This window comes from Vombatus ursinus, unplaced genomic scaffold, assembly GCF_900497805.2.
Source record: "Vombatus ursinus unplaced genomic scaffold, bare-nosed wombat genome assembly UNPS02005659.1, whole genome shotgun sequence".
NCBI classification, from domain to species: domain Eukaryota; kingdom Metazoa; phylum Chordata; class Mammalia; order Diprotodontia; family Vombatidae; genus Vombatus; species Vombatus ursinus.
The window spans coordinates 24,316,573-24,342,075 of record NW_020945437.1 but is presented as its reverse complement, the minus strand read 5'-3'; the positions used below and the strand labels follow the sequence as shown (position 1 = coordinate 24,342,075).

Sequence of the window (25,503 nt, the reverse complement as noted above, 5' to 3'; positions counted from 1 at the left end):
CTTTGGGGGCACTCACATTTATATGACATGGATGAGGAACCAGTAAATGACATTGAGTGATGTCAGGTAGAAGAAGGAGGAGAGCAGTGTCCAGAAAAACCCTGAAGGGAAAAAGTTCCGAATGGGTCAAAAATTGCAGATTGTCAACAAAGATGAGGATTGAAAGAAAGCCATTAGATTTGGCATTTAAAAGATCATCAGTAACTTTGGAGAGAACACTTTCAATTAGTGACCGGAGTCAGAAATCAGCTAATAGACGATTTTAGTGTTTAGAGAGGAGAGGAAATGGGAGGCATTGGTTGGAGATAGATCTATGGTCCTCTGATCAAAACCCATCGGTGGCACCCACTTACCTGACAAATGTTCAGAATGCTCTGTCTGGCATTCTAGGCCCTCTAATCTAGTACCTTTCTGTGCTTACCTCATGTTAATCCACCTCATGCACCCCAAACTCCAGCCAAACTGGGTAATTCTCTGTCTTCTTCACCATGCCCCGTACTTGCCCATATGTCTCTTTGCTCAATTGTTTTCCATATCTTTAAAAAGCCAGCATGGAGTCATGAAAACTCTGGATTTAGATTCAGAAACCTGTGTTCAAATCTTAGCTGTCACCTTTGGCAAATCATTTAACCCCTACAAACCTGTTGCTTTCTTTGTAAAATGTTAAGGTTGGATTACATCTTATCTAAGGACCTTTCTAGCTCTAAGTCCTGTGGATGCCCTCCCTCACCCTCTTCAAGTGTTGAAGATCTACTTATTATATAGAACCCATTCTAATGCTTCCCTTACCAGGAAGCCTTCCTTGTTCCCCACTTTGTGGTTAGTAACAATTTTTTCTTCTTAAGAATCACAGACAATATTTTATTTTACGTTCTCTGATGCAATTTTCATGGAATGTTGTGCATTTTCGTCATTTGTGCATGATCTACACGAGGGCAAACAATCTGATTTAACTACCTGTTTTACCTCTCCAGCATCCAACAGTACTTTGTACACAGTAGGTACTAAATGATAGTGCAGTTAATTAGGATGAATGAAAGATGGAAAATTTACAACCCTCCTCTCATTTTCTGCTTTCCAGATTTGGAAAGAACCAGTAAAACTGAGATTTTAGATTATAAATTTATTTCTCACTTAAATTTCCAAAGAATCAACATAGTCCTGGATATGGCATGGGTGGGAATCTTTAAGAGGCCTCTTTAGCACATCTCTCCCACCTCATCCCCTCCCCACCCCCCACCCCCCATTAAGCAGTGGATTCTAACACAGTACCTGCTTAATAAACATTGGCTAATTTGAATTGAATTGGCTGTTCTGAGTTGTCTTCTCTCTAGGAGAACCCTCCTTATGTTCAGATCTTCAGTTTCTTAGCTCCTCACTGTCATACTGAGTCCTTCCTCAGCCGAGTTCTCTGGGTGTCTCAGCCATCAGTGGGGACCTGCTTCTGCCTTCTTTGCAGCTCTTCCAACTTGTGCTTCTGGTACTGGTTCATGCACTCCCTGAAGGCCTTGACTTGGTCCTGGCATTTCCTCCAGTCTTGGTGCTCAGCCATACACTCCTGCACAGCATGGTGAGAGGCCATGCAACCTGTGCGTGAGATCATCTGATCCACGGGGTCCTCACTATCTTCATCTGCAGCTGGTTGAGAACGTATCCAGTTGTGACCCCGAGGGGCAGCAGAGGACATCTTGCTGAGTGAGCCTTGGATAAGGCAGAAATGTATGGCTGTGGACTGTTCAAGCTGGAAAGGACCTTAGGATTCAGAACACAGAATGTTAGAGATGGGTGAGTTGTGAGGCTCATACAGAGAAAGAGACCCAAGACCACTGAGTGAAATCAGTGGCTGAGCCAGGCCCCTGACTTCCAACCCAGAGCTTTTTCTATTATGCTGATCCCTGGTACTATCTGTACTATTCCTATAGGTACTTTATTATCTAATGTAACTTGACTGTTTCACTTACTGTCTGGATTGAAAGCATTCTCCAAGTGGAAATAACAATAATTCATATTCATAAAGCACTTCAAATTTGCCAAGTCCCATGTTATCTCAAAACAGTGCCATGAGATGGGTAAGGAATGGATTCTTATCCCCATTTTACAGGGGAGGAAACTCAGGTTTAGAGAAGTAACTTGGGGGGCAGCTAGGTGGCGCAGGATAGAGCACTGGCCCTGAACTCAGGAGGACCTGAGTTCAAATCCAGCCTCAGACCAAACACTTGACACATACTAGCTGTGTGACCCTGGGCAAGTCACTTAACCCCAACTGCCTGCAAAAAAAAAAATAACTCGTTCAAAGTTGCAAATAAATTAAGCGATAGAACCAAGTCAAAAACCCAGATTTTTGACTGAATTCAAATCTGTCCTCATTCCACAGTGCTTCTCAGTCTTGGACTGGAACTCAGGAGACCTAGGATTGAGTCCCAGTTCCTCCTTCTGCATCTGTACTGACTGCTCTGCAGACTTCAATACTTCTCCTAGATCCTGGGAACTGGGTTTCATTACCTGATTTCAATACAATTGATTTCCTTTGTAATTCCATTTTATTTTATGCATTAAAAAGATAGGGATACACAGGCTTCAATAGACCATCCATGACCCTGGTCTGGATCCTCTTCTCTCATGGCTTTTAGGATAGTTTTCTCTTCTTGGTGCTCCTATCTCTCTAATCACTCCTCAGTCCCTTCCCCTGAAGAGATATTTTATGGTCCTATTCTTGCCTCCTAAATGTGGTAGGCTCCATCCTTGGCCCTTTTCTTCCCCCTGGTGATCCCTGCTCCTATAGGTTCAATTATTTTTTTCTATGCATATAATTCTCAAATTGATACATCCGGCCCTAATCTATCCCTTCACCTACAACTCTTCTGCATTTCCAGGTACCTGCTGGATATTCATTAGATGTCCTACCAATATGTCAAACAACACATCCAAGACGGAACTCATTATTTTCCTTTGTAAACCTGCCTATCCTCCCAGTTTCTACCTCTTGATACTACACCATTTTCCTAGTCAGGTTCCAATATGGAGTGTTATCTTCGAGTTCCTTCTCCCTCACCTCCAATCAGCTGCTAACTCCTGTAGCACATCCCTCACAAGTTTTGCATTTGTCCACTTCTGTCCACTCTCCTGGTTTTGGCTCTCATCATCTTTTACCGAGATCATCATAGCAGTTTGCTAAATGGTCTCCTGGCTTCTAGTCTCTCTCTCTCTCTTTTTTCTAATTCATCTTTCGTGTACTGCCAAAATGAACTTCCTGAGACACAAGTCTGATCATGTTAATTTGCTGTTAAAAATTACTTTCATGACTCCTTATTTCCTCTAGAAGAAAATACAAACTCCTTTGCCTGGCATTTAAGGCCCTCTACAATCTGGCTCCAATGTACCTTTCCAACATTACTGGATGTTCCTCCCCTTTATACTCTATGTTCCGGTCAAACTAAATCAATAGCTGTTTTGCCCTTCTTTGTAGGGCAAAGCCTAGCACAATAGCAGGCACGCAGTAAACCTTTAATTAATGCTTGTTGCTAGACTGATCTCAAATCTGCTTTCTCCTGCCCCGGTACTTAAATAGTGTTCTCTGCATGGAACACGGTCTCCAACTCTTGCCATTATGAGGCAGCTAGGTGGCACAGTAGAGAGAGTGGCAGGCCTGAAGTCAGGAAGACTGAGTTCAATTCTGACCTGACAAACTTAACAATTACTTGACTTCTGTATGCCTCAGTATCCTCCACTGTAAAATGTGGCTAATAATAGCAATCACCTCCCAGGGATGTTGTGAAGCTCATGAGATAACATTGTAAAATGCTTAGCATGGTACCTGGCATATAGTAGGCACATAATAAATGCTTGCTCCCTTCCCTTTCTTTCCCCACTCAGAATCTTTCCCTTTCTACAAAGCTCAGCTTAGGTGCCATTTCTTCCAAATAGCCTTCCTCAACCTCAAAACTCCCTTTTCAAAAACCACTGTATAAGTTGTCATTCCCCTCTATCATACCCCCAAATTATTCATTCCTTGAGAGACTGGACTGTCATTTTTCATTTTTGTGCCCTCCACACTTGGCACTATTTCCTTTGCCCATAGTAAATGCTCAATATTTTTACTGAGTTGAGGCACCTTCCCTGGGCCTGTCTCCCCTTCAGCAAACTGAGGTGACTGGCCTAAATGGGTTCATCTAGCTCTGGTGTTCTAGCTCCATTAGGCATCTAGTGCAACCTATTTCTCAAGGCAAATGTTCCCCCCACAGTTTCATTCACAGGCAGTCATTCATTTTCTGCTGGAACACTTCCCATTGCCCGGGAATCCAGGGCAGCCTGTTCCACTGTAAGGTGGCTCCGATTTGAGGACTTGAGAGAGAAAAGCTGCCTCCCCTTAAGTTCCACACATTGATCCTGGTTCTGTTCCCTTTGTCCTAGGACGACTTTTGAGTAGGCTTCTCTGTATCTGCCAGGGATGCTACTTTATTATTATTATTATTATTATAGAAAATATGGGCACTTTACAAACACTATTATATTTGATTCTCAAAACAACCCTGGGAAGTAGGTGCTATTCATATCCCTATTTTACAGAAGAGGAAACTGGGGCAAACAGGAGGTGAAATGACCTGCCCAGGGTCACCCAGACAGTAGGCTGGATTTGAGCTCCTGGGGTCTTCCTGACTCCAGGCCGTGCTCTATCAATCCACCGTGCTACCATGCTGCCTCCCGACTCGAAGGAGTGGCAGGAAGAACCCTAGGCTGGAAGCCGGGAACCCTGGGTTCTAGTTACTGCTCAGAGCCTTAGACCCTCGAACAAGTGACTCACCCTCTGATTTTACCCGTCTCCTCTGTAAAGTGAGGTTCGGCAAGCATTTATTAAGCGCGTGCTTTGTGCCAGGCACTGTGCGCTCTAAGCTGAGGCCAGAGTTTCCAACGGGGACAATAGGGAGAGGAGATGGTCTCTATAACTTGTGAGGGCCTTCTCAAGGTCTCATTGGGACAATGGGGAGAGAAAATGGTGTCGATGACTTAGCCCCGGCTGGGGGGAGGTTTCCTGGACGAGGTGGGCCCCAACGAGGATCAGCTATGTTCCGCACACCGCCCCCCCTCTTCCCTCCCCCACCGGGTTCCACAGAATGTCACCCGCACTCTCCCCGCTCCCCCGGTTCCAAGCAACACGGCGCGCAGGCGCTTACCCACTAAGCGAGAACTGACGAAGAGAGCGGGCTCGCTCCCGCACCTACGCCCTCCGTGCGCATTCCCGCGCCTTCCCCTTACTCACCGCCTTCCTAGGCCGGATTCCAAGTGCCCGCGAGCCCGCGGAACTCGCGCCTGAGCTGCTCTACCATTGGCTGATTTCCGGCCTTTGCCCCGCCCCTGTCCACCATTTCCCACCCCTTTCCCTTCTTCCTTTTCTCCCCTCTTCCTTCCTTCCTTCCCTCCTCCTTTACGCCTCTTCCCTTCTCTTCCTTTTCCCCTCCTCCTGTCCCCCCCTTCTTCCGGCCGGCTCATCCGCCGGGATCTCCCTTTGAATTTCCGCATCCGGCTTGTTGAGGCTCCACTTCCGGCGAAGAAGGGAAGAAAGGGAAAGGGGCGGGGACAAGATGGCGGCGCCTATGAGGATTCAGAGCGACTGGGCCAAAGCTCTCAGGTGATTTCCCCTCCCGGGCAGGCTCCGCCTTTGCCGAGGGACAGGCCCTACCCTGATTTGTCCAGAAGACTGGGAGTAGAGGTCTGGCGGGACCTGGAGGGGAGAGGGTGGGGTTGTGAGTGTGGAAGCCCACGCTTGCAATTCTCTTCCACCCCACCAGCTTTTACGGAGCGCCCACGCGGGCCATGGGCTGGGCGGGGTCCTGGGGAGACTGCACTCACTCAGGCCTGACTCACAAGACCAGGCCAGGCCTGTGTAGTTAGAGCAGAGGCGAGGCCCAGCAACCAGCTAGGGTTTTCTAGGTCATGCCAGGCTAAGCTCAAGTCGGTTCCTGACAGCTTTACTATAATAGGTAGATTAGGGGAAAGTTGTAGACAGTATTCTTGAATTTCAGCGAAGTATTTGACAGGGTCGCGTTGAGAGGCAGTGGTGGTTCAGTGGCTTTGGAGTCCGAACCAAGATTTTAATTATGGCCCTACAGCTTATTGTTACTGTTATTAAGGACAGATGAAGATTTAATTTTTATTAATATCTTTTATATTACCCTTAGTTTCCAAATATGTACCCACACCCCCTTTCTTCCTACTGAGCCATCCCTTGTAACAAAGATTAAAAAAGAAAGGGGAAAAAAGATCGACAGAACTCATCAATCAGGTTTGACTGGGTGTAACAGTTCTCTGCACATTATTAGGTGTAAGATCCTAAGCCTTTTTATCTCCCTGAATCCCAATTTACGTCTCCATCAAATGGAGATGTACTTGTACTCTTTCTTATAGAGTTGTGAAGAATGTGCTTGTATAAACCATTTTGTGAATTCATTCACAAGGCACAATAAAATTTTGATTGATTCAGTTGATTAATCAGTCAGCACATCTATTCTGTGCCAGGTGCTGAGGATACAAAGACAAAACTGAAGCCACTCTTTCACCCAAGGAACTTAAAATTCTGTTCAGTAAAGACCACAGTTCATTTGTAAAAGACTTAGGAATTTTGGTTTATAAGTTCAATGTGATTTAGCAATGGCAGCCAAAAATGCTAAGACAATCTTAGACCTTGTAAATAAGAAGCACGATGTCTAGTTTGATGGAGGGACGTGAGAGTCTTGTCCTGTGCCCAGGTCATTATGCCCAAGTATTGTGTTTAGTTCTGGGTACTACACTGTACGAGCAATTTTGATAAGCTGTGTATCCGGCAAAGAGGAGGGTGATCAGGATGGCCAGAGACTTGGTGACCAAGCCATTCAAGGACTGGTTGAAAGAACCTGGCAGTCAACCAATATTTATTAACTGTCAGTTACATGTGAAGTGCTAGGCATACAAAGACAACCCTGAGACAGAGATGGCCTGCATGTGTGTATATACGTAGGGATGGAGAACTCCGAAATCTAGAACTAGAACTCTGAAAGTTGGCATGAGGAACTCCTGATGAGGAGACTCCAGTGCAGGTCAGCACTTTTTCTGCCATTTACGGTTTTAGAGAGCTGTCTAGAGCACTGGGAGGTTAAGTGACTCGCCCTGGGTCACAGAGGCAGCATGTGCCAGAGGTGAGTCTTGAATGCAGGCCTTCCTGGCTCAGAGGCTGGCTCTTTAGCCACTACAGCAGACGTGTCAGACATGCACAACGTTCCCTCGTGTGGCTGGAACCAGATTAAAATGTAATAGGGAAATAGTTAACAAAATAAATGAAAATACAATAAAATAGAGATAATATTAATGTATGAGTTTCTAAGTTATGTAGCCTGAAGGGATCCTTATATGGTTAAATGGTCCTGTTTCTGTTTGAGTTTGACACCCCTGCACCACATAACAGCTGCATCTCTTCACATGTGTAGGTATATACAAATATATATAAAGTAACCTTTGAGAAGAGTGCCTAGCAGCTGCAGGGGCCAAGAAGGGCCGAATCAGAGATGGTGCCTCTTTTTGTATCCCCAGCACTTAGCACAGTGTCTGGCACATAGTGGGCATTACGTAAATGTTGATTGATAGGCATGGGGCACAGCCAGTGCAGAGGCGAAGATATAGAATACGGAGTGTCCTGTGTGAGGAAAAGAAAAAAGTCAGTTTGGCTGGACTGTTGAATGTGGAAGGCCTGGAAATTTAGGCCAGAAATGAGAAATTTATTGGTTGGGGTAGCGGCTTGTGCAGACTAGTCCTTTAGGAGAATCACCATGTGGAGGCAGGATTGGAGTGGAGAGAGACTTGAGGCTGAGAGAGCAAGTAGGAGGCAGTTGCCGTAGTTCAAGTGAAATGATGAGGGCCTGACCAAGGTTGTTGGGTGTATGAGTGGAGAGATGGAGATAGATGAAAGGTGTTGTGGAGGTAGATCTGTAGGACTTGACAAACTGATTGGATTGTGTGGGGTAAGAGAGTGAGGAGTCAGGAATAATGCTAAGCTTTTGAATCTCTTTGTTTAGCTTAGATAAGAATTAGTTAAGGATTGTTCTCTTGAGGAATTTGAAGGGTCTTTAAAGTCCTTAAACAGGGCTTAGATTTGTTTTGTTTAGTTTTGAAGTCCAGTATATGTTTTTAAGCTGTGTGTGAATAGGGTTTTTCTTTTTTCCATAGTTATCCAGTTAATAAGACAGTTCCCTTCTGAGAAAGTGAACTCATCGTCAAGAAGAGGTTAGATGACTCTTTCTCTGTAGTACTGTAGAGGGGATTCAATTTGATTATACTCTCTACTAGGCTGTATGGGCTATACAGAGATGAAATGAGGTATTATCTCTACTGTCAGGAAGCTTTTTGTGTAGTAACTGGAGATAAGATTGACTCAAATAACTAACATAAATTAGAGTATGATGATATATGACAGGTATAATTTACTCTTAAGATATCTGAGGATAGGACATAATCACATCTTCCTGGATGAAAATCAGGAAATCTTTCTTTGAGATTCTATGATTCTTCCACCTTTTCACCTGATATTGCACCCCCTTAATACTAAGCTAATTAGGCTATCATGTCTCTTTACAGGAGGAATGAAGGAGAAGCCTGGCTGAGTTGTCACCCCCCAGGTAATGCCAGTGAATCTTCTCAGCATCACTCTTTCCTCAAATTGCAAGATATTCTAATCCCCAAATGTTAAGTTGTTAAGTTAAATGTTAAATGTAAATCCTTACTTAACTCCCCCCAGAACCCCTAATGAACTTCTCTTCCTCGTGTTGTTATTGAATTCCTCAGAGGTTCCCCAGCTGTCTTTCACTACCTGTGTTACATTGATGGTATCCATCTGGACATCTTGCGACATCCCAAGACTGTCTTGCCTTTTCAAAGCCACTAGCTGATTCAAGGAGATATTACTTGAGCTTTTTAATCAACCCATAAGCTTTATTTTTCTTTTTAAAAACTGTGTGGTGATGCTTTTTTTTTAAAATCACTTACATCCTAGTAACCTCTCTAACCACCAAAGTAGAATCTTTCTTTGTAACAAAGTGAAATAGTTAAGCAAAAACAAACTTATCACAGTGATGTCTGATAATGTGTGCTTTATTTCTGTATCCCTTGGCCCTTTCCTTTCTATCGACAAAAAAGCTCATATGTTTTACATAGTCCTATGACTTCAACTATAGCCTTTTTAGTGTGATCTCCAAATCTGTATTTCTAGTTCTCATCATTCTCTGCAGCTCCAGTGTCAAATTGCCAACTGCCTTTTGGATAGTTCCATTTGAATGTCTTGAGGTCATTGTCTTGAGCTCATCATATCTAAAATTTAGCTCTTCATATTTCTATCTTTCCTGGCTTTCTGTTTCCATTAATAGTATCACCATTCTTCTAGAATTTCTGGGGCTTGAAAAATGATTTCCCCAAAGTCATACCTAAATGTCTGAGCTGGCAATTAAACCTATGTCTTCCCATTACACACCTAGTGCTATTTCCATTGAATCATGCTGCCTTTTAATAAATGTTGAATGAACTGTCTCTTACATCTATCCTCATCTTTCCATGCCAGTTAGAATCTTTGACCTCCTATTCTTGTGCCTTTGAACCCCATATCCTGCCTGTCTTGCAGGACAAATCCTTCTCTGCCTTTCCAGATGTCAAGATTGGACTTTCAGGGTCAAACATGCTCAATCCTAATCTTTTGAGAAATCTTTTATTTATTTTGTGTTGTAGGGAAACCAACTTTATATGGGAGATTAATTTGCCAGGGAGTTGACTCCAGTGGAATCCCAGAGATCACAGCTTCAGAAGGATTTGTTGTGAATGAAATTACTAAGGTAGGCTTTTGCTCCATCTAATACATATGACGTCTTTGATTTCAATCCTTATGTCTATACTGCTCTCAGGTTATTGCATTTGTTATATCTGCACCATAACCAGGTGGTTTCACAAGTTATTCTTCATTTATTTGAATAATTTTATTGTTTTTTTTTTCTTCTGTGGTCATGTATCCCTTTAGATTTTGTTAGAATAATCAGATCTCATTTAGAATCAGTAATGAGTGTGGGGTGGAGAATGAACCTTTTTTTCATTATTAGTTTTTGCAGCTGTTGGGTGAATAGACTGATTATTGGAAAAGCCCTCAGATGAAGCCATGCGTTCTGTGGTTTGGTTGGTCTTGAGTGAACTTGGAGACCAGAAACTAGGGTTCAGTCTCTGTTCTGCTGCCATCTTGGATGGACTTGGATAAGTCCTTTCACCCATCTACACCTCAGTTTCTATAAAGTTAGATGATTCTAAAGTCTTTTTCAGTGCTGATATTCTGATCTTATTCATGTTCAGAGAATCAAAGCACCAAAAAGATCAGAATAGACAAAAGAAGAGCAAAGTCCCCTTAGGCTGTAGTATACTGTGTGTCTGCTTGGCATGAATCCATTTTAAAGGCAAGCTGCTGGTTCCACTGTCTTTGCATTTTGGGAGAGGGGCCTAGCCTTTGCTACATCCTGAGTCCTGTATTCTTACTTCACCTGCAGTCACTTGGAAGGATAGATGGGTTTCCAGTATAGCAGATAGCCCTGCATGTGATGAGGATAATGGTGGTGGGAGGGAAGAGGAAGATGAATGGACAAGTGTGTCAGGACCTTCCCACCTCCTGGCTCTGCCATGCCTGACCAGTGTCTGGCAAGGAAGAGTAGATGAATTAGGAAGCTGTTGTCCCATAGCTCTCCTTTTTTATAAGCAGATTCATAGAAGAATCCGTCTACACCCCCTTCCCTCCTTATTTGCTCCTGTTACTCACTTCTCCCCTTCTAATCCCTGTGCATTCTGGCTTCTGACCTTGCTAAACTTAAATGAATTATAGATGTTGTTTCCCCTGACAGAATAGAAGTTGTTTGAGGGCAAGGACTGTTTTGTTTTTGCACTTGTATCTCTAGTACAGTTCACAGTACCTGGCACGCAGGAGATTTTTAATGCTTGATTAATTGCCAAGGACATCTTAATTGCTAAATTCTTTTCTTAATTGCTAAGTTGCTTTTCAATTTTCATTTTTCTTAACCTCTACAACTTTCCACATAGACCACTGTCTCTTTTTTAAATATTCCCTCCTTCTCCAGCTTCTCTGACACTACTTTCTTCTTGTTTCTTTTCTCATATCTATATCTAACCATTTCTTTTTAGTCCCCTTTTCTGAATGGTTCAGCGTGTTCTACCCTCTAACACAGATGGTCGAAATATTCTGTCTTCTCCCCTCTTCTCTCTCTCTTTCTTTCTTTCTGATTAAACCTGCCTGGGAAGTTTATGGAGTATTTGATGGGGAGCTTCTCCTGCTGATCTAGATTGGCACTTTCTCTTTAACTTGCAGGCTTAAAGGGATACCTGGGGCATCAAGAGGAAAAATGACTTACCCAGGACCATACAGTCGGGATGTGGCAGGAGCAGAACTTGAATCCAGATCTTCCTGAATCCAAGACCGACTATCCACTGTGTCTTACTGCCACTCTTCACTTTCGACTCCCTCTTCGAAGATGCCTTCTAGATCCACCTTGTTATAGCCCACATCTCTCCTAAGATCCAGTATCACATTTTACTAGATTTCTGTTAGGCAGTTTCAACTAGGTGCACTGTAGGCATCTTAAATTCAATTTGTCCAAAAAAGGAATTTGTTATTTTCCCATCCTAAATCTCTCTCTCCTCCAGACTTCCCTTCCCACCATCCTTCCAGGCATCCAGGTTTATAATCTTGAGTTGTCCTCACCTCATCTTTCTTCCCCTTCCCCATTCCCCCATATCCAGTCAGATGACAAGTCTTGCCAATTTTACCTCCACAACATTCCATTATGTAAAGAAAATGTAATAAATCTTTTGAAGCACAAAAAAAGACCCCAAAATACTACTGTGATTCAGGCCTTCATCATTTCTAGATGAGCTCTGAGGACCCTTCCAGTGTTAAATCCCGTGACCTTTAATAACATCATTTTGCTTTACAATGATGAAAAGAAGATGGGGATGCTAGGACTTTCATCCAGCAGCATTATTGGGTATAGGCCAAGCTTGTAGAGAGTTTTGGAAAATACTCATTGAAAATTTTATAATATAACGAGCTGCACAATTTCCTTTAGCTGTTCAAGTTTTTATCTGATGCGTTTTCTCTGATGTCAGGATATACTTGAAGCAACTTAATGAAGTAGGTCAGTAGTGTTAGAATTTCTATTTTTGGTTTTCTCCAAAGTTATTAATTTCAGTCACATTCATAGTTACTTTTAGAGCCCTGCCCCTGGGTTTTATAGTGTCAGTCGTCTTGCTTAGGCCTTTGTAAATGAAGGGAAATGGGGGAAAGGGGGCAAGGATAATGATTTGAGATCTGTGTGGGGCTTTAAGTTTTATAAACTCCCTTGAACAGGGAGAGGCACTGGGGATCAACCTGAGGGGAGAAGGCCAGGGACAGAGGTGAAAAGAAGCTCAGAGTAGAAGGACAGTTGAAGGGGATGATGAGCCCAGGAAGGGGTCAGGTAAGAATTAGTACATCTAAGAAAAAGATTAGGAAAGGCCTGGAGCAGGGGAGCAGATAAGGAAGTCTTATGGGAGGGTCATTGCTTTTGCCCAGACTAGCCTCCAAGTTTGAAAGAAACTTTCCTTCTGCCACCAGCCTTCCCACTTCCCTGCAAATCCATAACTATTGAAACTCCTTCCTTCCTCCAAGGCCCAGCCCTGGACCACCTTCTCTGGGAAATCTTCCTCCAGCTGAATAGTAATCCTCAGATTTCTTACACATTTTGTTTGGACCTCTCCTTTGCAATTGTGGTATTTAGATCTAGTTTGGACCTAAGAGATATGATTTCATCCAACCTGCTCATTTTGCAGATGAAGACACAAAAATACAAAGAGGTAAAGGGACTTGCTCATGGTAACACTGAAGTCCTAAATAGCAAAGCTAGGATTTGAACATACACTCTCTGACTCAGGCCACATCCTGGCAGGATCTTGGTTATTTATATATATGTCGTTCTCAGCCCCCCATCCCCCTATCTCTCCTCAAGTCACCTGTAGCCATTTGTAAGCTACTTGAATTAATGTCTGTGTTTGATTTAATCTTTCAATCTCCAGTGCTGTGTACATGGCAAACACTTTATAAGTGTTTCTTTTTAAAGTTGATTCTTCCATTTTTTTCCCATCTGTAAATTGGGTGGTATTAAACTTACCCCTGAGGATTAATGAGATTGTACTCATTGTTTGCTATAGCAGTGTTTGGGGAGGATAATAGCATCATCATCATGCCAAATGGACTTAGCAGCCATATGCTATAGTGAAAAATATCATAAACTATGATGAGGGATTGCCAAGTGTGTGAGTGTGTGTGTGCATGCTTGTATTTATGGGGCAAGGAGAAAGGACTGGAATGTGGAGACCTTAAAGAGGCGAACTTTCCTATAAATAGATATCTAAATATTTTGTTAATGGAACATAAATTATGTTAGAATTGCTTTACTAACAGAACTCTCTTTTCCCTCCCCCTTTAGAAAAGCATTCACATTTCATGTCCAAAGGAGAATGCTTCTTCCAAATTCTTGGCACCATATACCACCTTTTCCAGAATTCATACAAAGAGTGTAAGTATCTGGCTGAAGAGAAGAATATGAAGGTATTGGAAGTTTTCATTTTTACTAGTGAGGTGTGGTGTAAATGTATTCATAATTAGTGAAGACTGATTCCTTTGCATTATAAAATGAAGCTGTTGATGGAAATAGAACATATTGGAGGAGAAAGAGTTCTGACTTGAGAGGCAGAGACCTGGGCTCTAGTTCTGATGTTGCTACTTACAAGCTATGTGCCCCTGGGGCCACTTCTCAGTGGCTCATTTCTAAAATGAGGGGTTTGGACTAGGAGACTTTCCTTCTTGTAGCTCTGAATTCTCTCATCCTAGATGACTTGTTCTGCTGTTCTCTGTGTTAGATGCCAAATGGTACTAAGGTCCAAAGCTGCCCCAGGCCAGATTGATAGCCTTCTTTGGGATAGTGATGGGAAGTAGGTTTGGCTGATGTGACTGAGATAAACAGTTCTAGCCTGGATTTGATTTCAGAGGCATCATCATTGCTTGCTTCTGAGCAGCCCAGGTATAAACTCCAACCAAGGCATACACCCTGCCATGCTACTGTGATGCATGGGAGGAGTAGCTTAGTTAAAGGCATCTAGAACGCTGGTGGTGAAAGCATTTGCCATAAAACTTGGAACAGCTGCTGTGACTGCCATAGACAACAGTATCATTTATCAAGGGGCCAACACCCTTTTCGTGTTCACCTTGGGCTAGTAATCTCTCACTAAGCTGTAGCTCTTCAAGGAAGAACTCCTGAGTAACTTCTCCATCTCTAAGGTCAGGTAACTTGGAATGCCCAGCTCTCTTTTTAGCAAGCTTCTGTTTTTTTCTTCACTCTCAGAGCCTGTTCTTGAATTTAGGGTCCCTCCCTCCATCTCTTGTGGTGGAAATAAATACATTAGCTGATAAAAGAAAGGCTCTGCACATGCCAGCAGCAATCATACCACTCTGATTCAACATATTTCTGGCTGCTGTTCACAGTGGTGTAGTACTGTTCCCCACTGACCTGAAGCTAGGCCTAATAGTATTTCTTGATAGTGTTCAGTATCTTATTCTATTTTACTCATATTTCCAGCCTTAGTTCCTGTTTTGGGTCTTTGTACTAAGGCTGGGCTGTCTTCTTCCTTCACTCTTGGAGAGGGTAGTCCTTGTTTAGTCCTAACCCTTGTTTCCTGATCTCCTGTTGCTAGCTTTTTCCTCCACTGGTGTGTCTGTGCTTAGAGCAATTGTGGGTTTCAAGCTAATGTGTATCATCACACATCAGAATACTGCAATCTTCATGCTAACCAGATATATATATTATAGGGTCAGAGCTCTGTCCTCTCATAGTCTGAACTCTCTCAGTTTTAAGTCTGAGCTCAAAATCTGGGTTTCCAATGCCCCTAGGGAATTCCCTATGAGAGCACTTTGGGCTTCCACAAGCCAGGCTTCGGCTGCCTGTGGAATATCACTGATCAGAGTGCTGATAGGCATCTAGCCTGTGTACGTACATGTATGCTGGTTTCCCTTGTGGGACCAACTTACCAGTGCTGCCTCCTGTCTTTTTGTGTACTCTGAGGCTGAATGAAGGAACTTTCTTTTCTTTGGATTTCTTGATTTTCTTTTCTGATGCCTTTCTGTTTATGTAAGAGAGCTAGGCTCCCCTATGACCTTATGTGTTGCCATCTTAACCAGAAGGCGTCTTTTCTTAATTTTTTTGAACATGTCATTTATCCATTTGTGCATGTCTCCTGGGATATCTTGTATGGTCTCTGGTTCCATTCTCAATGTTCTGGTACTTAAGTTGATTCAGTTACTCCTTAGCATTTTTGAATTGTAGGAACTTGGCCAGGGGTGGGGAACCTGCATTTGAGGGAGAGGTTGTAGTACTCTTGCACTAACATCTTGGTTCAGTCTGGAACTTGTATCTCAAATCACTGTACCTTTTGGTTCCTATGTCTGTTTCCTTACTTGGCAAGGAAATCAAGTTGTTTGCTGCTTGTGGGAGTTTCTGGGCCCTTCTCACTTCTTTATTGAGGCAGCTATTTTACGTTGATTAAACAACTCTAAAAAATGATGATAATCAGAGCCAGTGTTTACTTTTATCCATTTCCCATTTTTCAGACTCAACAGTGTGTTTAAAACATTCAGGTTAAAGTTGTAATTTCACACAATTTTGTGTTATTGCTACTCTTCTGCTTGTTTTCTTTGCATCAGTTAGGCACTAATCTGACTCTACACATCTGATTCTGAAATGATTCCCTTGTTGGTAGCCAGTCTCGGTTGTGTAGTCGGCTTTATTTTGTTGTGTAACTGTTGAGTGTCTGTGGCCTGATCTGAAGTTGTCTTCTCAACTATAGCTCCCACCCTCCATCCCCTCCACCTCAAGCACTCATATCATTATCCCTGATTTACAGATGAGAAAAGTGAAGCTCACAGAGATTAAGTGACTCACCCTTGTGACATGGCCAATAAGGACCTGAAGTGGCAGTTGAGCTCTGGCTTCTTTCAAGTCTATACTGGCTTTCTTTACACATTTCTTCTCAACTTGGGCCTCCTCGGCTCTTTTCATTCTGGTGTCTGTGGACTCAACTGAAACTGCTCTCTCCAGAGTTCTCGGTAATCTCTTAATGCCAAATCTGAAAGACTTTTCTCCATCCTCATCCTTCTTGACCAACTTGCTGCATTTGACACTGATGACCACTGTTTGTTTCCTCTTGGACATTCCCCTTTCTGTGTTTTTGTGACACTACTCTGCTGATTCTCCTATCTTTCTTTGCTGGCTCATTATGTCCTCTCTGACTATGGGCATACCCCAAGGTTCTATCCTGTGCTCACTTTCTCTCTCCCTCTCTCTCTCTCTCCCCCCCTCTCTCCCCCTCCCTCTCCCTCTTCCTCTGTAATCTAATCACTTCCCATAGGCTTAACAATCTTTTCTGTGCAGATGAGTCACAGTTCTGTATTTTAGTCCCAGTCTCGCTCCTGAGCTCTAGTCTCACATCACCAATTGTCTATTAGACTTTTCAAATTGGATAGCTGAGATGCATCTCAAACTCAGCAAGTCCAAAAATGAACTTATCTTTTTCATCAAACTCTCCTTTCTTTAGACTTCATTATTTCTATTCAAGTCACCACCGTCATTCCATTGTCTCAGGCTGTTAATCTCAAGTTAACCTCGGTTCATTCTCCTTACCCTGCGTATTAATCATTTGCCAAATACTACCTTTTATACCTCCACAACTTCTAGAATCTGGTCCTTCCTTTCTACTTACACAGCTATCACCTTTAATTCAGGCTCTCATCACCTCTTGCCTCAAGGGTTTCCCTTTCTCAAGTTTTCCCCCACTCTAGTCCTTCCTACACACTTCTGCCAGCGTGATTTTCCTTAAAAACAGATTTGACCACGTAGCTCCCCTATTCAACACCAGGGGCTCCTTATTACCTTTAGGAAAAAATATAAACTTTCTCCAAATTTTTAAAGTCATTCAGAACCCAGCATCATCCTATCTTTTTAGCCTTATTAAACATTACTCCCTTCCTCCCTGTGCTAGAAATTTGGTGAGTGTTTCTTTAAAAGGTATTGAAATGGTGGGGCAGCTAGGTGGTGCAGTGGAAAGAGCACTGGCCCTGGAGTCAGGAGGACTTGAGTTCGAATCTAGCCTCAGACACAAAACGTACTAGCTGTATGACCCTGGGCAAGTCACTTAACCTAACCCCCAACTATCTTGCCAAAAGAAAAAAAAAAGGGTATTGAAACTATCCTCAAAACTGATTGGCTAAGGGGATAAATTTTTGTTAACAAGCCAATTGTCTGTACTATCTTGCGTCTGGTACAATGGACCACTCATTGGGAGGTCCTTTTACTAAAATTGTATTGAGCAATTCTCAAGCATTCTAGAAGATAAAAACACATAAACACTGCAGGCAAGAAGGTTGAAAAAAAATCAGTCAGCAAGAGGGCCCTGAGGTCTTTGGAGCTTCCTGCCAAAATCTCAAAAACTGCTTTTATAATCCTCTTGCCTAAAGGGTACCCAGCTGGGCTCTAGATCAACCCATCCAGGGGCAAAATTAATCCCCAACTGCCCCAAGTCCACATAATAACTTCCTTGCTTGTAACAATTCTTGCTAATATTAGGGGATAAACAGGTTGGGGCAGGTTCCAGCCAGCAGGGCAGACCAGAAGTAGGGCCAGCAACAGGGGGTAGGGCCCTCTTTGCTGTCTTGGTGGTTCCCTCTTAGCTTTGTATGAGAAGGTGGGCTGTTGTGCTACTAAGTTGACTTTTGTGAACCTGGCAGGACTACTGCCTTTGATATTGGTGGCCAGGGGTTGGGGGAAGAGTGTTGTGGGCCTGAAACTGGAGAGGTGTGAATTAAGTCTCTACATCCTTACAACTTGAGCTGGATTGTTACAAGCAAGAAAGTTATGGTACAGACTTGGCATTTGTTTTAATTTTGCCCCTGGGTAGATTGATTTAGGACCCAGCTGGAGGCCCTTGGGCAAGATGAGTATAAAGTAATTTTTGAGATTTTGGCAGGAAGCTCCTGAGAGCTAGGGATCCTTTTGGCTTACTGCTTTTTTTAAAGTTTGTGCTTGAGGTTTAATCCTCTGAACTGTTTTTAAACTACCTTGAGAATTGCGTCGAACTGAGGGTACTGAAATATGATTTTAGTAAAAGGACCCTTTGTTTTTTAAACCTTCTGGCTGTGAGGGGTCACTTGTCCCTGATGCAGCATAGCAACCCCTGAAATTCCCTCTTTCATATTATGCATTCCAGCCAAACTGACTTTCTCTCTGTTCTTCACATGAAACTCCATCTCTCATCTCACTGCCTTTGCACTAGCCATCCCCCATGCCTGGAATGTCTTCCCCACCTTGGCCTCTTAGAATTCACTTCTTCCTTCAGGATGCAGCTCTGGGACCAGTATCTCCATGAAGCCTTCCCTGATTTCCTGACCAATAACTAGTGTCTTTCCTCCAAGATTAGCTTGTATTAAACTACTCTGTATTTGTTTGTAGTCACTCTTTTTATATTTATTTTTTATATATTTGAATGTCTTCACAGTAGGGATTGTTTCATTCATTGTATTTGTAGCCCTCAGGCCTATCCTGATGTCTGGCATGTAGTGTGCATTTAATTAATGCTTGTTGATTGATGAACTCTTTTTGCTACACCAGTAGAAAGGTTTGAGTTTTGAAGGATAATAGCAGAAGATTCAAAGCAATGGCCTAGACATTGGGGACTGGGGGATACAGCTGAACAAGAGAGTACAAGTGCAGATGTGATAGGATGTCTTTATGCTAAATTTGTTTAGATATTCTATCTCCATTATTCAGTCGTATGCTCCTTGAAAACAGACACTGGCTTATTTGCCATCTTTGTTTCCCTAGCACTGAGTTGTACATGCAGGTGGCACCTAATGAATGATTGCTAACTATTTGAGGAGGTGGCAGGATCCTCCCAAGCCCCTAGGAGCTGCCTGTGTATTAGGGGTTGATTAATAAGTGGGGAGAGGAGATTACAGTGGATACTTATGTGATTGACTTGATACAGCTTTGGAAGATATTGAAAGACCAAGGAAGACAATGTCCTGTGTCATGTGTGAAGGAACACATTAAAGTTTGTAACCTGAGGTGTTTTGTCTCTGAACAGATAACATGCCTGGACATTTCTAGTGGAGGAGGCCTTGGAGTATCCACCAGCACTGATGGAACCATGAAAATCTGGCAGGCAGCTAATGGAGAGCTCAGAGTAAGTGAATGGAGGGATTTTGGGGTCTTACCAAAGAGTAGTTTGAGAACCAGCTATTTATTGTTGCTGATAGTAGTGGCAACAGGATGAGGGGAGAGGATGTGGGGAGGGTGGCTTTACTTAGACCATACTCAAAGAATGCTGATTTAATGATCTTCAGTTGTAATAATAATAATAATAATTATAATGGGATCATAGGCTTAAGAGCTGAAAAGATCCTTTAAAAGAGGTCATCTGGGTCACCAAACTTAATTTTATGGATAATGAAACTAAGGCCCAGGGTAAAATGAACTAACCAAAGTCACACAAATAATAAGTACCAGAGCTAGGAATCAATCCCAGCTCTTGTCTCCTAATTCAGTTTTGTATCCACTTTACTATACTTCTTCATAATGATGGGTCATATTTATATAGTACATGAAGGTTTACAGAGCACTGTCTTTACTCACAATATCCCTGTGAGGTAAGTAATGCAGATATTATCATACTTATTTTATAGGTAAGGAACTGAAGGCTCAGAGAAGTTAAGGGATTTGCTCAAGGCTTCATGTCCATCCATTGTTTGCTCCAGGATACAGACCCAGATATTCTATCTTAAATTCACATATTCTGTCTCCCACTCTAGCCTTCTTTCCATGATAACATATTCTCTCTGAAAGAATTTCAATGGAGTCTTCTTTCTCGTTTATTAGACTGAAAAGCTTCTTAATGGACATGTTATGGTCTGTCAGATATAAAGTGGGTTAGGGGCATGCAGGAACAGCACTAGAAAATGAATAAATGAAAAGCCTCTTGGTTATGAGCACCTTTTAGCTGTTGGGTTTTGTGACCACTGTACTGTCCTGGCCATGTCACATGGGCTTAAGCCAAGCATTCCTACCTGAGAGTATCTGGTTAAAAGGAATCCCAAGTCCCTGGGGCAGCTAGGTGGCACAGTGGATAGAGCTCCAGCCTTGAGTTCAAATTTGGCCTGAGATGCTTGGCACTTAATAGCTGTGTGACCCTAGGCAAATCACTTAACCCCATTGCCTCATCAAAAAAAAAAAAAGGAATCCCAAGTCTCAGTAGCTCTTTACACTTAGAATCAGCCCTGGAGGCAGCGTTAATATCAAGATTCTTCCTTAAGTACTTCAAGGGTGCCTAATTCCATCAGTATGAATATTCCTTCCATTAGAGCAGATTGAAGTTCTTCTTTGACTTAGTTGGCAGATTGATATGTGGACCTTAAGAAATATATTACCCTGTGGCTTACCTGGTGAAGAGTCTCCTCTGCCTTAGCTCAGCAGGTCCTAAGAGGCACCTAGACTGTTGCTGGGCCTGTCCTCAGAGCCTTTCCTGCTTGGTGGGAGGTGTTAGAACTTGCACTGTGCTCACATGACCTTTGTGAATCTGTCCAGGTGTGCAGAGGGGACTCAGATGGAAGCACATCAGGATAAAAAATTAAAATTGATGACATCCAATATCAGAGGCCAAGGAAGCAAGCTGTCAGTCCCCTCCATTCTCATGGTTTAGAAAGATGAACCAAAGGTGCCTCAGATATCTAGAATTTAATACTTTCCCTTCTTCAATGGGTCTGTTATTTTTATTTCCATATGGATGTTGGGGGTAAGAAAATACTAAAGGATAGACAAGAGAACTAGCATGGCATTTTCTTTTGTTTTTCCAGAGAGTACTGGAAGGACATGTATTTGATGTGAATTGTTGCAGGTTTTTCCCCTCAGGCCTTGTGGTTCTGAGTGGGGGAATGGATGCACAGGTGAAGATTTGGTCAGCAGAAGACGCCAACTGCGTGGTGACCTTCATTGGTCACAAAGGAGGTATGATGGATGGTTCTTCCAGATGCTTCACTTAGGGCGCCCAGTGACACAGCGTGATTTAGAAACAATTTTTTTCTCTTTTGCCCTGAAACAAACAATCTCTGATGGAGTGACGACAGCCTGTGGTTTGCAGTAGGAGATCCTAGGTTTGAATCAGGCCTCTGCTACTCATTACTGATATGAACATAAATAGCTTCTTTTTGCTTTCTGGGCCTTGTTTCCTTGTTTATTGAGGGGGAGAGGAATTTATGATCCTTTTATTTGTGTTTTTAGTAATAAAATATATATAGGGTCTTTGCAGAGAGTTCCCAAGTATATACAAATATATACTGAGGCAACGCTGAGGCCTCATAGGTTGTACTGGGAGCAGATTGAGCATCTTGACCTGCTTTCCAGGCTAGCTTTCTTCACCGAAGGTTATACTGAAATATATATTATTGAATACATATAAATCTATGCCGAGAGGTTGTTAATAATTCAAACTGATGTCAAAAATGTACTATAATAAATTTGGGAAATCATTATATGCTTTACATCCAACTAAAACAGAAAGGACTTTTTCAAATGAAAATATTTTAGTTGGGACAGCACTCTAGATAGAAAAGAAATTCTAAACAACTAGTCAATTTAATATGTGAATGTTGTGGCAGTAACCAGTGCCCAATAAGATACTTTATAGGAGACAAAACCAAAAGGAATCTAAGTGATAATAAAGTGAAAAACTAAACTTGTTTTAAAAAAGCACCATTCTTAGTTTATCAAAGCAATATGCATTTCAGAAAATGTATGGAAATAATATTTTATAAAACTATACGTAGAAAAAACTTTGGCTAGGTTTGTAGTCAGTCATTCAATTTTAATTTATTAAGTATTTACTGTGTATCAGGCATTGTCCTAAGTATTGGGAATACAAAGAAAGGCAAAAGACTGTTCCTACTCTCAAGTTACTCACAGTCGAATGGCATGCAAACAGCTGTGTACAAGCAAGGATAAAATGGAGATCTCAACAAAGAGAAGACACTAGAATTAAAGTGGATCAAGAAAGGCTTTCTGAAAAAATTGGGAATTTGGCTGGGACTTGAAGGAAGCCAGAATTCCTGGCATTGAGGACACTGGTGAAAATGCCTGGAATTGAGAAATGGATTGTCTTGTGAAAAGAATAGCTGTGAGGCCAGTGTCACTGGATCACACAGTAGATTAAGGGAGCATGAAGTGTGGGGGAACTGGAAAGGTAAGGGGGGAGGTAGGTTATGGAGGTATTTGAATGCTAAACAGAGGGTTTAGGGGCAGCTAGGTGGCACAGTGGATAGAGCACCAGCCCTGAAGTCAAGAGGACCTGAGTTCAAATCTGGTCTCAGACCAAACACTTAACAGTTACTAGCTGTGTGACCCTGGGCAAGTCACTTAGCCCCAATTGCCTAATAAATAAATAAATGAACAGATGGTTTATACTTGATCCTGGAAGTGATAGGGAGAAAATGGAATTGATGATTAGGGGGAGAAGGTGACATGATCAGAACTATGCTCTGCAAAGATATTTTTCAGCTTCTATTAACATTACAAAGAAGATAATTGTTAGTTTACTCTCTTTGCATGAAGACAGCAAAAGAGTCATATTTCATCCATGGGTACAGGAATTTTAGCTGATGCCTGTTAATCTCAAATTAACCTCAGTTCATTAGGTTTGCGAATGGTCTTTGAGTTATTGCTATAGGTTTTTTATGCTGTATGTTAATATTTTCTAGTATCTGTTGCAAGTGCCTAATCTTTCCCAAATGCTTCTAAGTTAGTCCTTCTTTTCTCTAATTCATTTATTACCTCTGAAACATCTTTGATAACTTGCTCTGGCTTCTGAACAGACAGTTGTAATCTTTTCTGCAAGAAAAAGCATTGTCTTGCAGTATCTAGAAAATTCTGAATTCATTGACTAATACCCTTTCAAATTTCTTTCTTATCCATGCTGTTAACATAGTCCTGCCTCACCAGGTTGCAAAACAAACTTTAGAAGATGCTTCCAGCTTTTGAGCTAAGGAGGTGTTCAGGTTGCTTGCCTGAGATCCCAAGGACTCATAAGAGCAGAGGCAGTGGAAAAGGACCCAGCTGCTGCACATCCTTGCCAAAGAAGATGTCACCTCGGGGCTGCCTTTTCTGTTGAACTAGGCTATCTCTACCAGTTCTACATCTTATGAGCTGACCTATTAGGCTGGGAGTCATTTTGCCAGGGAGTTTGAAATACATGTCATTGACCCCAACGTTCACTTCTTATAAAAGTCCTCCTGAATCCTTGGGAGGATGTAATTAGCAGAGAATATCTTCAGAAAGTCGTTTACTTCTATGCTAGAGAAAAAGGGGCTTGGCTATATTACTGTACTGAGAGTGCAGTCAAACTTGGCATTTTGAATACCAATGATTGTTAGGACCTCATCGACAATCAAGTCCAACCCCTTAATTTTACAGACCAGAAAACTAAAGTCCAGAGAGGGAAGAATAACTGGCCAAGTGTCTCACAGAGATTCAGAACAGAATCAGGATAAGGATTCAGGCCTCCTGGCTTCTTATTGTCCTGTACTCATCTCAATGCACCATACTGCCTAGGGAGTAATTACATTTTCCAAGGAGTAAATATTTATTCTAACTATATGCATACAGATTTTAATTGTCCACAGTATACTTCAGTGGATGATGTTATAGCTGTGCATACAGATTACAACCACTCCAAGATTTTTATCTGATTGATGCTTGTTTATGTCTTGGCAGAAATCCACTACAAAGGAGCCACCCAGCCTGCTAGAGGTCTTCCATATGTTCTTTTAATATTCACTGGACCACTAGTCCTGCTTCCAGCCTGTCCTATAGCTGTCCTCCAAGGGAACAAATCTCATAGAGAGGTGATCTTCCCATCTTGTCCGTAGGGGCTGCAGCTCGTGCCTTCTTAGCAGCCACAGCTCCAGGAGAGATCTCACCACTGTGGTCCTTGGTGCCTGCTTTGTTAGAGTCAGAAATGAATATGTTTTTATCAGTGGGAATGACCTTAAAGAGGATGTTTTGCAGCTGTGACCTAGGGACTGCTCAGCCTTTCCAGCTAACTCATAGCAGAAACCTCGTATTTATTTTGCCTTCTCCATTATAGGATGTGAGCTCCTGAAGAGCAGGAATTCTCTTGCTTTTCTGTTTGTATCCCCAGCATGCTTAGCCCAGTGCTTTGCATACAGTAAGCACTTAATAACTGCTTTTTCATTCATTCATGCCTCTCTCAGGAGGGCAGTCCATCTGTCATTCCTTACTCTCACTACGTGACCAACCTATCTCCTTTTGCACTCCTGTGTGATTGCTGATGTCTTCTAATAGCTGACATAAATGTAGCCCTTGAGAGTTTACAAAGTGCTTCACATACACCCTCTCATTTTAGCCTCATGACCATCCTTCGTGGTAAGTACTACAGGTGTTGTTATCCCCAATTTAAAGACAGGGAAGTTGAAGCTCAGCGAGGTTATGACCTCAGGTCTTCCTGATTCCGAGTTCAGTATGATCCCCTCCGTTAGTGCTGGGGCCCAAGTCAGCATTGTTGTAGATTGCTTACACTCATGGCTTTCTGTTGCTTTTTTGGTATATGTGCAGTGTAGCGCTGTACCAACTGATACCTGGTAAAGACAGTGTCCCTTTTGCTCATTACCTAAGGCTTTGTTTGAAGAAATAACTTAGGAGGCTATTAGCCTTTCTCAGGGACTGTTAGCACATTATAGGTATGATAAAGGTTGCCATGCATTTGCTTCTCTCCTCAGAGTTGTTGTCACCCCCTTAGCATGTTAACTTTCTTTGTCAGGAGATACTTTATATTTGACCAGTCTCTGAATTCAAAGTACTCTTTGTCTATAGGACCCACTTAATAATACACTACCTTGCATTTTTGTCTTTATTACTGTTTAATTTTTTATGCATTTATGTCTTGTTTGAAGGAAGGAAGATGCATCTTCTTTGAATCACTGTTGGTACCTTACATATTTAATGATGATGATGACACCTGTATAATATATAAAATTAACTTGCAGAAAACTTGACAGGTTTGGGTTTTGGTTTTTTTTGGGGGGACAACCTTTTCCTATACCTAATTCATTTGAAATTACCGAGGGTTGTGAAAAGGGAAAACAATTGTTATTATAGACTGAGGTTTTAGAGATGTTGAATGACAATACAAGATGAGCAGCAACTGAGCATAGTGGATAATGATCTAGGCTTAGAGTCAGGAAGATCTGGGTTCAAGTAGAGCCAGGGACACATGATGTCCAGGGGTGGGGAACCTGTGCCACATGTGCACTCCTGTGTGATTGCTGATGTCTTCTAATAGCTGACATAAATG

General features: G+C 42.2%; 2 protein-coding genes across 6 annotated transcripts in view; one reads left to right on the top strand and one right to left on the bottom strand.

Moving 5' to 3' along the window:
- Nucleotides 1–1,103: 1,103 nt before the first annotated feature.
- LOC114032716 (cytochrome c oxidase assembly factor 4 homolog, mitochondrial) lies at nucleotides 1,104–5,364 on the bottom strand. Of its 2 annotated transcripts, none has more exons than XM_027848100.1 (2): nucleotides 5,258–5,364; nucleotides 1,104–1,752 (listed from the first exon to the last, which is right to left on the bottom strand). In XM_027848100.1, exon 2 carries the CDS (start codon nucleotides 1,685–1,687, stop codon nucleotides 1,421–1,423), a length of 267 nt encoding a protein of 88 aa, XP_027703901.1. In that variant the 5' UTR covers nucleotides 1,688–1,752; nucleotides 5,258–5,364; the 3' UTR covers nucleotides 1,104–1,420. The 2 variants fall into 2 exon arrangements, with proteins under 2 accessions (XP_027703901.1, XP_027703900.1); XM_027848099.1 differs by lacking the exon at nucleotides 5,258–5,364 and adding an exon at nucleotides 5,172–5,253.
- A 64-nt stretch (nucleotides 5,365–5,428) lies between these two features.
- Nucleotides 5,429–25,503, top strand: part of PAAF1 (proteasomal ATPase associated factor 1) — a 66,013-nt gene continuing 45,938 nt past the window's right edge. The window contains exons 1-8 of one of the 4 annotated variants that reach the window (XM_027848098.1): nucleotides 5,647–5,707; nucleotides 8,602–8,642; nucleotides 9,742–9,845; nucleotides 11,372–11,583; nucleotides 12,710–12,894; nucleotides 13,527–13,616; nucleotides 19,231–19,329; nucleotides 20,996–21,146. In XM_027848098.1, the coding sequence (XP_027703899.1) occupies nucleotides 12,841–12,894; nucleotides 13,527–13,616; nucleotides 19,231–19,329; nucleotides 20,996–21,146 (394 nt within the window). In that variant the 5' untranslated portion in view covers nucleotides 5,647–5,707; nucleotides 8,602–8,642; nucleotides 9,742–9,845; nucleotides 11,372–11,583; nucleotides 12,710–12,840. Of the gene's footprint in view, nucleotides 5,627–5,646; nucleotides 5,708–8,601; nucleotides 8,643–9,741; nucleotides 9,846–11,371; nucleotides 11,584–12,128; nucleotides 12,895–13,526; nucleotides 13,617–19,230; nucleotides 19,330–20,995; nucleotides 21,147–25,503 lie in introns of those variants that run through there. The other 3 variants (XM_027848094.1, XM_027848097.1, XM_027848096.1) reach the window with 3 other exon arrangements.